This window comes from Orbilia oligospora, assembly GCF_000225545.1.
Source record: "Orbilia oligospora ATCC 24927 unplaced genomic scaffold scaffold00079, whole genome shotgun sequence".
In the NCBI taxonomy this organism is placed as follows: domain Eukaryota; kingdom Fungi; phylum Ascomycota; class Orbiliomycetes; order Orbiliales; family Orbiliaceae; genus Orbilia; species Orbilia oligospora.
In genome coordinates, this window is record NW_011645636.1 from 1,446,617 (window position 1) to 1,460,568 (window position 13,952).

General features: G+C 44.0%; 4 protein-coding genes across 4 annotated transcripts; all 4 read right to left on the reverse strand.

Moving 5' to 3' along the window:
* Positions 1 to 1,363: 1,363 nt before the first annotated feature.
* AOL_s00079g438 (uncharacterized protein) lies at positions 1,364 to 2,383 on the reverse strand (the record flags this gene model as incomplete). Its single annotated transcript, XM_011124313.1, has 1 exon — positions 1,364 to 2,383. The coding sequence occupies one exon, from the start codon at positions 2,381 to 2,383 to the stop codon at positions 1,364 to 1,366; it is 1,020 nt and encodes a 339-aa protein (XP_011122615.1).
* A 1,083-nt stretch (positions 2,384 to 3,466) lies between these two features.
* AOL_s00079g439 (uncharacterized protein) lies at positions 3,467 to 5,314 on the reverse strand (the record flags this gene model as incomplete). The annotated part of the gene is made up of 5 exons (XM_011124314.1): positions 3,467 to 3,602; positions 3,666 to 3,760; positions 3,843 to 4,191; positions 4,251 to 5,163; positions 5,251 to 5,314. The coding sequence occupies 5 exons, from the start codon at positions 5,312 to 5,314 to the stop codon at positions 3,467 to 3,469; spliced, it is 1,557 nt and encodes a 518-aa protein (XP_011122616.1).
* Positions 5,315 to 5,458: 144 nt separating this feature from the next.
* Positions 5,459 to 6,149, reverse strand: AOL_s00079g440 (uncharacterized protein; the record flags this gene model as incomplete). The annotated part of the gene is made up of 3 exons (XM_011124315.1): positions 5,459 to 5,740; positions 5,830 to 6,058; positions 6,127 to 6,149. 3 exons carry the CDS (start codon positions 6,147 to 6,149, stop codon positions 5,459 to 5,461), a joined length of 534 nt encoding a protein of 177 aa, XP_011122617.1.
* A 5,540-nt stretch (positions 6,150 to 11,689) lies between these two features.
* Positions 11,690 to 13,718, reverse strand: AOL_s00079g441 (uncharacterized protein; the record flags this gene model as incomplete). Its single annotated transcript, XM_011124316.1, has 4 exons — positions 11,690 to 12,214; positions 12,335 to 13,202; positions 13,267 to 13,589; positions 13,677 to 13,718. 4 exons carry the CDS (start codon positions 13,716 to 13,718, stop codon positions 11,690 to 11,692), a joined length of 1,758 nt encoding a protein of 585 aa, XP_011122618.1.
* Between the last annotated feature and the right edge of the window lie 234 nt (positions 13,719 to 13,952).

The following is a 13,952-nucleotide window of genomic DNA, read 5'->3' on the forward strand; positions in this document are numbered from 1 at the left end:
AACGCCCTCAACATACTCTTCCCAAAAGACCAATTGCTTACTTCTATGTTTAATGTAGCCTATATAGTCGAGTTTATTGGTCAACTATAGCCCAAGATATTCTAGGATAGGAAATATTTACCGATTCCCCCCGCGTCAAGTGGTAGTTTTAGCCGCATTTTTAGGGTTAGCGCTATGTATCCGCCTTATGACGGCGGACATATTTGGGCTGTTTTGTTCTTTGGGGTCTTGTTCGAAAACCAGGTCGGGATAAGAATATTTTAAACCTTTGCGACATTGTTTGATCCAGTCGGGTGCATCATCATTGAACGCGTGGATTAGGAGATATGGTGATAGTTGTGATAGGAGTGATATATGTCCAGGTTGCCAGTAAATGGGACTTTGACAAGATACTCGCGGCATTATGAGTCCCTAAGATGTGATATTATAATTTTCCTGCTTCCCCTGGGGGGGCAATTAGTTTTGGGAACTCTGAATAGGAAGTATTCGTATATATACGTATAGATCCACTACCGGATATTTGAATATAGTTTCTCGGATCCGAAGGAGCTTGTAAATATGTTACAGTGTCGTAAGACAAATCCGCAGTTTTCTGGTAGTAATAGTAGCTAATATAATGAACTAATCGACGATATGTACCTTGACTGTTGATCGCGATCGATTGAGAATAGTCTTCTCAGGAAAAGAACGAAGAGGTGTTGAACAATGATTAGACTTCTTACGTTATATATAAGTATTTATCAATCCTCCAAGTTTTATTCCTGTGCCATACTCCGGCATTCCGATCTTCTGTGCGAGCTTAGCTTCTCAGTCTATGGGATATATTATGTGTGGGAATATTAATGCATGTACGTTTTGCAAATTTGTGTTACCCGCAACAAACCAGCTGATAGAATTAACCGGGGCTGAGACAAGCGCCTATACGAGCTGACGACTGGTTTACCGTTTTTCCCTTTTTTTCGTATTGAATACGGTATAACATGTTTGGTATTCTATTTGGGAGGTTTCAAGGATACATTTAGACTAGTCTGACAAGGTCTACGAGAGGCCCTTTGAAAAGTGTGTGTCTATAAGAAGACAAGCAAACTTGGAAAAATCATCCCAGCAAGAATATTATGTGCCCCTCACCTGCAGTTGGAAAATGTTGGACTCCACTTTTCTTGGTTCGAAATTAACATTCGCCTGTAATTGGATCGATTGAAGAGGATAAATGTTGTGTAACAAGGACCGAGTGCCTGGTGGTGTGTAATTGGTTGTAGGAGACTTTTCGGTATGGAACCGACCCTATGATCCCGTTGGATTGATTTTATCGTTATCGGGTACCATGTTATTTGCATTAACACCCCTCTTCTTTTTTCTGTTTCTACTTCTCACTCTTGCTCCTCCCCCTCTTTCCATTCTTCAAGCGAACACGCTTACAGGTGACCGTTGTTGGCATCGATGTCACAGTTTTCCGTTTCACTGCCCTTGAACTTGGTCCCGGGGTGCCTTCAGTTTCTTCTGAACCTTTATTTCCGGGACTTGAAGGCTTGGAATATTCCGTAATCGATAATCCTTTGTGGTCCGGGGAGTTCACGTTCTGAATGCGGTACATAATACTCTGGTCCCTTGGTCGTTCGGGTTCTGAGTCTGGTGACTTAGCTAGACGGGCTCTTTGAGCTCCGAGTCTCCCAGCCCAGCTTCGTTCATGAACATTTTCTGGTACCTGCGATTTTGTGCTGACCGTCCTGTGGGCTATACCGCTGATCCACCCAAACCCAGGAGCATCTGGATCAGAGAGACTTCTCGTGGTATCCAATGTGAAATGGTCCCGAAGTCTGTAGATTTGGCGACAAGACAGTGAACAAGTATTCGGTCTCCCATGTCCTCTCACTCCCGCATTCTCGTACACTTTCCTAACGATTTCGCCATATCGAATTTCTTTTCGCTTCCATAGCTTGTCTTGAAAGGCTTCTTGTTCCGGGGGTAGAGTTGGCCATTCTTCACCTTCCCGAACGACGAATTGAGGACTCGAACCTAGCTCGTCGGTTTTGACTAGAACTCCAGACTGCACTAGGACCGGTGGTGCCGTCCCCTGTACCCTAACTAATGGGATATGGGCGCATATAATTTGCGGTGTACCTTGGGCTTGAGCTTGAGCTTGAGCCAGAGCTTGGAGTTGTGCCATCTGGGGCGCCTGTGTTGATTGGCCATGGGCATCTAGTTGAACCACTTGAGCCTGTGCTGCTGCTGCTGCTGCGACTGCGGCTTGCGCTTGAAATTGGGCCCTCTGGACTTGCGCAGCTTGTGCTCGAAGGAGGGCCAACCGAGCTCGTGCAGCCTGCGCGCGGCCGACATTGTATATTTGTGGCTCTAAATATGATTCAAGGGAACTGCAGGGCATTGTGTTTTCGGTAAAGCTTTGAATTTAATTTGATTACTTAGTGCTGGATGTCCTTGGTTGATGCGAATATAAATGGCGGTATCCCGAAGGAGCGAAGGATCCAGGTGATGAGGCTGGGAATAGCCGACTAGTATATGTAGTACATGTACTCCCAACGAATCGATGTTTGTTGGATTTTTCAGAACTACAAGGCTGGCAGTTTTGTAATGAGTTACACAAACCCCTCGGATATTTATAGCTAAGAAATTAAAATTGTGCAATTACAACTACACAGTAGTTGATAATAGTGAACTATTATAAAGTAGGTCGCCTGGGGGAACTGGCTGACTTGATTTGTCCTGGAGCGCCCCAAATTCTTGGTTCGTCGAGTTAATTACGTTAAACGGGGATATGATATCCTTCATGAATAGAGCGCCATCTCAAATCAACTTGATAGCTGATGCTAGAATATGCTTCGGGCTCCCATCTCAGAAAACGACAGCTAGCTTCGGGTTTTTAGGAGAGTAGTTGGACGTTTCTTTACTCTTTTCTTGATTAGAGTAGTTGGACGTACAAGCGAGTCGGTCAATATTATTTCGTATCCCCCAGCTATCGTTGTCCCGGGTACATTAGCTATTCTATTGGGGCTGGAGTACTGGGCCCATTCGTTTATGAACGTGCCATTATGATGATGGGCACTGGAGATTTCACAAATTATCTATTTAGGGATTATCAATCTGTGGACGTGCACCTAGAAAGTATCGACAGTAAGCCGGTTGGTATTAACATCTGCGCTGCCGCTAATACCGGGCTCGAGGTTAGCAAAAATGGATGAACACCGTGACTTATTCTTCCATTTCGCGCATTTGTAGGGGCAACAGATTAGTTTTTACGATAAGCCACTCGCAAAGTACCATAGGCGTTATATTCCTGGGAGCAATCTTCAATATCCAACGTGGAAACAATTCAACCACCCGAAATTGCATTATTTATTTCAACTTATTGTTACATATTTCATTCAGAAATGCTCTTAAGAAACTATCGCCTGTAATCCCCTCCATATACAATAGTAAGGAACTATTATTTCGAAGATGAAATGTGATTTTACAATTTCGCCATGATAGGGGTGGCATTGAGTTGATTTTGGTATTCCCTCTTCTCTATGAGGGCCGTCAGATCATCGATTTTCTGGAACGTGTGCCCAGTGTTTTGGAGGGGTAAGAGGAATTGACGAGAGTCACTATAAACAAACGATCAGGATCAGAATACCAAACAGGGTAAGACAAAGTTATATTATACGTACCACCAGTTGTTGTGAGGTGAATATGATGTTGCATGGTATGCAGGAGTCAAAGTTGTGGACTTATGTCTGTTCAAAGCAAGGAAGTAGTGGAATTTCTAGTTCATAGTTAGAACGTCAGCCTACTTGATCCGCAGAAGATGACTCTAGTTGGGTGCGAATATTTATATGCGTATGTACCTTGATCTTTTCTGCCATTTCCTGGGGGGTGTAGTCGCCAGCCATTGTCTGCACATGCTTTTGGAACATGCTCACAGCTCCAAGGTGCTCAATCTTTCGACTTATGGCAAACATAGCTAGCTCGTCGTAACTCATTCCCAAGTCTCCTTCGTCATCCTGACAGTAGTCCTTGGTAATAGGCTGCAGTTCCCCAGATGGTTTGGCATCCAAGAAAGTTTGCAAGACGGGGAGGTTGAAGTTATTTTGCGCCCAGCCGATCATCTCGCGCAAATGATTCTTTGAATAGGAGCCAATTGGGTTCAGGTCTGCAGAAGAGCAGTCGTATCGAGTATAATTACCGCGCAGCACCCTGGTATCATGGTTAGGCATGAATCGCAATGCATCATAAATATCAATGACATAACTTACTCATCGGCGTTCGTGGAAGCGAGAATCAGTAGAGGAGTGGGGCAGACCCTCTTACGAGAAACTGGTAAGATCTGGCCAAACTGGTAAGCAGTAACCATTCGTAAACGAGCTTGGATGTTCTGCAGACAGATATCCTCGGCTCTGCTACCCCCAAAGACTTGAAATATGGGTTGGTAACCGGTTGCACTGGTAATTAAATCCTTTTGAGCTTTGTATCCGTCTTCAATGTTGATTTCCAAGTGGTAAGCACCAATCGAGTCCCGCAGTTCCCTCGCTCGTTTTTCTGAGGCAGCTGATGAGTGTTCAGGCATGCACATATAAACAGTGTGAAGTATGTTGTTGCAAAGTTCGTTGGGAGTAGCTGGTAGCCAGTCGGGGCTTCTGTCAGTGGTAGCGCACATTTTTTGGACGTCGTTGATGACGCCGCAGTCGCCGCTCTTGATCGCATCAATGACCAAATGACACATGACATAAACGACAATTGCGGTGCTGCAGGAGTCGATTCCACCGCTGAGAGGGCAAAGAAACCCGCTCATTCCAGCCCGGCGTAGGTAATCCCATAACCAGCATGCAGGACCAACTGCAATCTCCTCTGCCTCTGCGAAGTGAACCTTGGGAAGACCTGTGATTGACACTGAACCGGTCGCAATGGGATTGCTCATAGCTATAATATTGGGTGATGCGAGGCTAAATGGTACGTCGACGTAGGAGAGAGAACCAGAGTTTTTACCCAAGAACTGTATATTCGCATGTCCAAGAATGGAACAACGATATTCATCAACCTTCTGCAAGTCCACAGTTGCTGTGATAACATCGACATCGCCAAGTTTGAAGCGAGGACTCTGAGCAATAACTTCCCCATTCACAATGATGCAACTGGCTCCCTCATATAGCATGCGTTCTCCACCACAACCTATAGTTACGCGTATACGTATCAATTAGCAATTCCATCGATGCATTTCGAATATTTCCTCGTACGTATTCAGCCGAAATTGCGAACCTTTCAAATTGGAGTAGATGTGAACGCCACCTACGTTCTTTCCAAGTTGACAAATTGAGTCCATGTGACTGGCAAACCGACCGATTTCATGATGGTATCGAGTAGTGTGGATTGAAATATCGGGAATAAGCGAGGTTTCCTTTTTTTCGCCAACAAAGGGGCCGATAGACCTTCAATTATGATTATGTTAGTGCTATAGTTGATATAATCAATAGAACTCGGGTGCTAAAGTGACTCGCCCTTCTAAGAACGAGATAGAACTATCTCCGAATGGAACAAATCCAGTGCCATGGGCCTTCTTCAAAAAATCAGGCAGCCTGTATTCTTCCGTTATGCCTCGCTTCTTCCAAAGAGAAAAGTATTTGCTATCGCGGCTATTTTGGTCGCTCCACCGAACGGTTTGAGGCGCGATGAGAAGTATTTTCCCGTCTAAGGCGAAGACTTTAGAGTTATACCGCTTTCCGCCATGCTTCACAGGCATGCCAATACACTAATAAGAGAAAAGATTTGTTAGACTCAAGATTCTCATTCAGTAACTGTCGATAAAATCCCTTAGGAACAAAATGCAGTACAACTTACGAGAAGGATATCGTGGCATTCTCTGTCAGCCAGGATACATCCAAGCATCTCCCAGGAATGTAGATAAAGATCATCCTCAAAAAAGCTGTCCAAGCAGTCACTTCCACAAATCTCTAGCTCTGGACCGACTCTCAAGCTTGCGCCAGCAGCCTTAGACCTCCTAATCGATTCTTTAATGCGATCGCAGTTACCAATCCAATCCCCAGCCCACTGATTCAGGCTACAAGCACTATAAAAATGTCAGAGCGTCACCTTATATATGATAGACTCCTCAAGAAGGTGATGGAGGGCGCCTACCTGACGCTAACGAAACGACGCATGATGGATCAAAATAATAAATACCCCCCAGTAGGTCCAGTAGTGGTAATTGATATTGCAAGATAACAAGAAATTAGCCGGAAAATTAGCAAGTTGATTGTCTTTCTGAGATCTATAGAAGATGTATACTTATACTCTGGGCACAAAGTATGTCTGGTCGGCTTGCAAGCCCCCTCTCCGCCCACCTGTCGTATGGTACATATTTCCTATGAATGCTATAATTCTTGATCTTGTATGAAGGGATATCAGAGCCAGCTGCAGGAGCCGGTCTCCACAGACTGCTCGAAACGTTCTCTCGAAGTACGCTAGCTGCTAGATAAACTTTAATGCTGAATATCGGTCATGTACATTGCCAATCTAATAACCTATGGAAACAGCATCAATCAACTGCACTTTCAATCTCGTATAAGACGATATCCTGATCCCAGGAGAAATTCCCACCTTAGTCCTTCGAGACGACTCAACCCGAAGTCTTGCATAGAACCTTATAATATTCCTACCCCTCTCAATAAACTTGACTAAATTAAAGTTTTGTGGTATTTATGGCGTCCCAAATGTGTCAGATGCTTTTATGTATATGTTGAACGAAAAAGTGGGCCCCCTAACTATGTTTGGGATCGAACCACTTTATTTGCTTTAGGTCACATTAGGCGCCCACATGTTCCATGGTTTGGCCTACTGTTAGCTGGGTTATGGGCTGGCTTGTAGGTGGGTAGGCTGGCTGATTACCAGCCTGTGAATTAATTTGTGAACTAATCTGTGAATTAATCTGTCTATTAGCCTGCATGTTTATCAGTTTATCTACTAGCTTGAGTATGTGCGGGCTGGCCTACCGGCGGCTGGGTTATGGGCCGGTTTGTCGGCGGGTAGGCTAGCTGTTTACAAGTTGTTTTAGCTAGTTTGTGAATGAGTTTGTGAACTGCTAACTTGTGAATTAGCTTGAAGATGTACAGGCTGATCTGGGAATACCAGCCTACAGATTAGTCCTTGGAACGCGTGGGTAAACGGTCTGGCTGGTCTCGTTCCCAGACAAATATATAAAAACACCTGACACATTTGGGAAGCCATAGTATGTATGGTATTTTATTGAAACTACCCAACTACCAGTATACCGAATGTTCAACAGAGCGGCCTTGGTTTCAAGTTTATGCCCCGCGTGCACACCATGCCTAGCGTAATTGCGTAAATTTTTTTAGTCTCGCGCAATCGAATACAGGAATCTCGCAAATACTTTTCTAACCTCATGAAATTTATCATTTTATCACGTAGAAGCTTTAAATTCCGGGTAATCAGTATTTGGATTACCTTCGATTTCATGTTGCACATTCATATGCGTGCTAGCTACACGTACCAGTATTGGACAATACTGCTTTTGGCAGAGACCGGCCTCGGAAACACCATATCCGAATTATTGTCCATCGTCCCAATATTAAGATTGGCCAACCTTTAAGCCACCAAGGTATGTTCCTAACCCGATAAGGAGTGCTGTGCCGGATCTCTTGGCCTAGTCTGGGGCTCTTAGCCCCGAACCCACCGCCACTAGAGCTCTGGATCCGTGGATTCAGAATAATCCGAGAAGTCACTTACACTGGAACTCCGGTTAACGCGGTTGAAGGCCACCTAAGTATGGCCAGCAGCTATGGATACTTAGCTTGCTAGTCACCATACAAAATTGTCCCGAGCAAATAGCCGGAGCCGAGCCGTGTGTTGCTAGGCCGGGGCCGCTATTGCAATTGCTCGATTGCGATCGATGTAGCCGTTGAAGAGGTCAGATGGGCGCGAACACCAACGGATAATCCAGGCGAAAAACCTTAATGTTTCTCCACAGAGGAAGAGTAATCATCCGTCTTGAGCGGATAATTACTCCTCCACGAAGCGAGTACTCGAGTCCGCCAACTCACCGCGAACGCAAGCTGCTGTTTCTGTCTAGTTCGGGGCCGATCTTGATTTTGCGTCATGCTAGCCTCTAGATACTGTTACCTTGCGTTTGCAACCGGGTCGCAATGTTACCCTTTCGCTATAGGTCAAGAATTATACCTGTGTTTCCATTATGCCAACTGTGCAGCTGCAGTTTGCAGTTTAAAGTTCCTGGTTAGCAAGTTCAATGTTAACATGTTTTACCGATTTCATTCATTCCCTAGATCGGAGGGGGAACATAGCGCGATATATCAAACAGTTCGCACTTTCACTCCTCATAACCATGGACATGGACTTCGGCGTTCTTCGATCAGGCTATTGCAATTCTGTCCTACGGTTCCAGATAGAGAGGAGAACGTACACATACAATTGCAATCCTTTAAAATATAACACTTCTCCTAAAATCTAAATCAATTAATTTTGAAAAAAAAAACCCCCCCACCTCCAAATCATTGACATTGAAAATAGTGACTCTGTGTGATACCTGTCCTTTACTGTGATATTGATACAGCTAGTTATTGAATATAAAGTTGAGGATATCGGTACTGTTAGAGATGGTTTGTCTAAGGTTCCCGTTAATGTGCTACTTCGCTGTTAGTAAGGTGAAAACGATGGTAAAAATAACAATTAGCAGGAGGAAAAAAGAATCCCAATTAGAATAGTCAACTAACCGGCCGGCGAGTGGTAGAATTCAATAGTCCAGGTTTCCCTGTATTAAGTAGCCCCGAAAGCCTTCCGTAGCTAGTAGGGGGGTTGGCGCAGTAGCTTTATTCGACGATGCGAACATCTCGAATCTTGCGGACGCGCTAAATATCCAAAACTACTAGAACAAGAAGTAAGTGTTTGTATCCATACTTATGAATTACGATAAAAATGATGTCATGACGAAAAAATGCGAAGATTAATCTTTCTTCTAGTGAAGGGTCTAATATTATTTGGGGACCTTTGGTGGAGCGGCTGAAAAGACTGCAGCAACTTGGTGGTTCATCATTATTATCGTACGACCATACAAGCTGGTGCGTCGCCGTATCGTTTTCCTCTTTATATCGGCGAACTCCGAAGCCTGAATGAATGACCCGATATAATATGACTGCATTAATACCCATAAACAGCAGACACATCGAGATATCTAGATACAAAATTAGGCTTATTGTAGGTAATGATAAACATAAAACTTTTAGCGTGATCAGATGGAATTGAACAGTAAATAATACGTAATAGGGTGCGGGCCTGGTCCGTTGATTTTCGGGGATGTGCAAAGAAACGGAACGAACACAATATCTCGCACTCACGTGATCCCAGGAACTTGCATTTTAGAGCCCTGACGAGCTACTCGGACTTTGAACGCCATTAACTAGCGTCTAAATTTCTAATTGCCAGTAATTTTAGTAACGGTTTGCTCGCAAGTGGCTATTCCGCCAGAACTCCTAGATAACATTATCTTCGTATTCTACTGGCATATAAATCGATATAAATGCTAGACTTTGAGTGCACCAGAAACACTTTATGTGCAAAAGAAATACAATGCAATAGACACCATATGCATGGTCTGAAGGATGCGAACTCGCGTACTGGTGTTACACACATAGTACTCAAACGTCTTCAGCCTAGCTTGTTTCCCTTAACTTTGTATTTTTCGCGGGCAGGAGCCAAGAGACCGAGATCGAGCGTACATTCTAGGCCCGCTATAAAACACAAGTTTGTTGCATTAAACACCCTTGTCTTACAGCCCGAGGTTAAAGAAATTGTAAAAGCGAAAATGATTTTAAACCATTTATTGAAATATCGAAATTGAAATGGAGGTGACGCCTTGCGGGTATATATTGGCTTCGAGACTAGGTATATATCTCATTACACTAAAATCTGTCCAATGCCATTTTTTGGAAACTATTCCCGTATATAACAACGATCTGATATTCCCCAGATGCAATCCTACTCCTTCAAAAGTCCTGTTTTCCTTTCTTAAATATCCCTTGGGAATCAAGCTGCCTCCCTCTTTTAAGGCTTCGCTGCTCCGGTGAGGTTTTCATACCACTCTGCGAAGACGCTATCGCCCTACCCTCAAGTTGAACTCGGGCCTTCAATTTTTGTGAACTATTCCGATCTCTATTCGCTTCTCTTATCTTCCCAATAACAGGATTCAAGCAAACAAGCCCCCGAGAACTCCTTCGTCGCGGCACTTCCGGCCGAAATGAGTTCAAACAACGCCTACGAGCCTCAGCGGGCCCGGGTAAGCGTCCCCGACTAGCAATAACCCTATAATGATCCATCGCTCTTGGATGGATAGCCCGCATTTGTGGAGGAGAACTCGATATATTCGCAACGGCTGTGGATATTTCCGCGGGAGAAGGGACAGGTAGGCTCTGTTCTCGACGCGCTTTGAGAGATTGGTAGTAGAGCTGTATGTTTCTTTGGTGCTGTTGTCGTATCAACTGATGGGCTCTGGCTTGTTCTATTTGAGCCTGCCGCATTATCTGCGCTTGGATACCTATAACTTGGGGGTTGATGGGGTAGAAGGGGGGGCCGAGAGGCGGTTCTAGGGACGCTGCAAGCGCGCTGCAGGGCATTTCTGTGGGCGCTGTAGATTCGCTAGGTATATTTACTCTATAAGGATTGCCCGCTTTAAAACTCTGGTTGTAGATCTTTTAGGTAGGTCTAGTATCGTGTAAAGATTTCTCACCCTAGATTCTCTGAATTTTCCTAGTGTGGAGGTGTCCCTTTATATAGGCGTTTAGAATTTTAAATTGTATTTACGTCAAGCCGCAGCCTCTTGAATCTAGATCCTTGAAGTTTGGTCGACCTTGTCAGCCTTTCGATCCCACTACTAGCTACTGTCCAACGGTGGTACCAGCGGTGCGAGTTGGCAAACATTTCGGCGCTCCACGAAAATAACCCTCTATGGTCTTGTGTGCCATAGAAGATGTATCCGTATATGAGGTACATGTACATGTTAAACCATAAGCAAGTACATATTAAGACTTGTAGAATTGTGTCTTTTCAGCTGCATTTTCGTATGTACTCTACCCGATTTCAAAATCCAACAAAATCGAAGTGTTGCGCTATTTATTGCGAGGAGATTAAACTTAAGGTCCGGTCCGTTAAGTTAAGGATCTAAATATCTATGGCGATCGTTGGTCTGAGACTACGATGATTTTATAATTTACACTTCATATTAGTATATTTTGAACTCTGCTAGCACCGAGACTATTATTCCAAATATACTATTTAGTGATCATTCGTCGCGTCTGTCACAGGGCCTGGGTGCGGGTTAATTAAGACTTCAGCGAAGGGTTGCGAAGGGCACAAAGCTCGGCATGGCCCACAGAAGGATACTATCTAAGTAGATCTACATATAAGCACTGAGAATGCTCGGAACGGTAATATTATAATCCTATTCGATTTATTTATTGCAGTGTATTATATTAAATTAAATTTTAAGAGTACTCGAGTTGTACATATGAAACGTAATGGCGGCCAACTCCGGACACGAAGCCCCGAGACAAACGCGACCGTCTGAAGTATTTCTAGAAAATGCTATGGAGATTGATAGAAAATCTTCTTGGTAAATGTCTGAATATTAGCCCTGCTTCCGATATGCGTGGAATAAACGATTAAATGAAGCTGCTTAAAAAATCCAATCCCTGCCCGTATGTCTCCCATTCGGAAATGGTCTTCCAATCCATGCCCAAGGACCCCTAGCATGACCGAATAAACAACTACCAGGCCAATGCCTCCAGAACTGTCTGACCGAAACCACTTTCAGCGATGTCTTGTAATCTGAAGGTTCCATTTTATCCCTCTCGTTAATGTTGTTTGGCTTTAAGTGTTTATACTCCGCTCTGCAAATTTTCGGCACATCCATATGCGCATCCGCCTGCTCAAGAGCCATTTCACCGTCTATCAGAACATCTAGGGATGGGAAAATTGGAATACTTGGTGCTATGGATGATTCAGTAGGCGCATCGGGTTGAGGTGGTGCTTGACATGCTTCTCGTCTTTTCTGTGCGATCTGACGGTCGCCTATAATTTTAAAAATCGATGCGCATGTGTTTTTAAAAGGCTCATCATAGTTTATTGTTCGAGACTTTGTACTACTTCGATGTTGTAGCGAACGTAACCTCTGCAGCTGTGGAGCAGGGATAACTTCAGTCTAGTGTAGATAGGAAAAGCGAAGTCAGTACCAGATCGCGGCATTAATTTATATATGTTTGAATAGGTATTCGACGATAGAAAGATGGTTGCTATGAGTGGGAATTTCATTTTGGCTTACCAATTCATCCAAAGTCTCAGGTAAGGCCAGCTCTCTCAACTGTGGGTAATCGCTAAAATCGAAGGGATTATCTGGATCTGGCTTGTATAGTCTCCGCCACATGGAGGGTTTATCCACGTCGGAATTCGAACTTAGATCAGTAAAGGCATCAGGCCACACATCAAGCCAAAGCACTCTTAGGCTATCTTTATGTCTATTGAGATATCTAAATGCAAACCAATCTCCAGGTTCCACATTATATTGGTATCTCCAAGAAGTCAGACTTAAGATTTCTAGAGGGGGTAAACGCCCCACAATCCGGCAAATTTTCGAGACCCTGGAAATACTTCGACATAACTCGAGTGCCTTAAGATTTGGCAACCGTTTTTCTTTCGCCAATTTCATAAGTGTATCGTCAAACCCCGGAGCATCCACGAGGCTAAAGGTTGTCAGTGTTTCTGGAGCGAAAAACTGTATAACTTTGAGCTCATAAGCTACCTCGACAGATCGAAAAATTCTTAGCTCGTTGAGTCGCAACTCTTGACGGTTATTAGACCATTGCTCCAAACTGGATGACTGCCAGTTATGTACTGTACGATCATCGGACATCGACTCATAACATCCAAGGTTTAATGACTTTAATGTTTCCCGATTGAGAGCTATGAGCTCCCAGATTGTACTGAAGACGGCGATACAGTTATCATTGGCATCTTTCCAAGGGAAAGCAACAGACAGCTCTTCTAGGTTACGGGCTTGTTTCAAAACGGTTTGGGAATCAGGGATCTCGAAAATTTCTGTCGAAAGATTCATAGTTAAGCTCTTAAGGGGTTTGCTAGCCCGTAATCGGTCTAAAAGGAAGCTGTAGGCTCTAAGATCGTATGTATGAAGGCTAAAAGCCAAATGTCAGGGTTAAAATAGGCCGCGGTGTAATGGGGGGCTCGAGAGGAACTCACTGGACACCGCGTAAAACTCTAGAACTATCGATAATCCCAGAGAACTCATCGGTGGAGATATACTGGTTCGGATCGGAGTCCGGTTTGCATGGGCATAGCTGTTTGTAACTCCATCGCTTTTTGGGATTTTTCCTAAAGCAATGAAAGAGATGGAGGTCTCGCGTAAAATGTGCGAATGGCAGTTCTGGAGGGGGCTGTGTCAAGAGCCGGAACCCAGATTTTGGGCAAAGATTCCAAGATAGCTCTCGGAAACGGTATCGTAATGAAACTTGATAAAGTTCTCGAGAGACCAGGGTCATCGATATAATCTCCGGTGGATCTAACTATATTTCAGACGGTTTTTGAAAGTCAGCTGTCCAAGTCCAAATTCTATAGATTAGGCTGACAATCTAAAGTCTTAGGTCCCTTACAAGGTCAAATACCATGCCCAGGATCTCGTTGGGAAGATCCATGATAGGACTCTTTCTATGATTTAACGGAGCCATAAGCAAAAACCCCTGCGCGTTAATGAGAGTAGTAGTAGTAGTAAACGAATGCTCCTAGTATTGATATTATTCGCAGAGATTGTTAGAACCAGCGAGCTCAAGTAAGATGTTCAATGCTGGGAAGTCGATTTCGTTTCGACGGGTGGGTGGGCCAACTAATATAAATTGCCAACGTTTGAATACTTAAATACTGATTTTCGT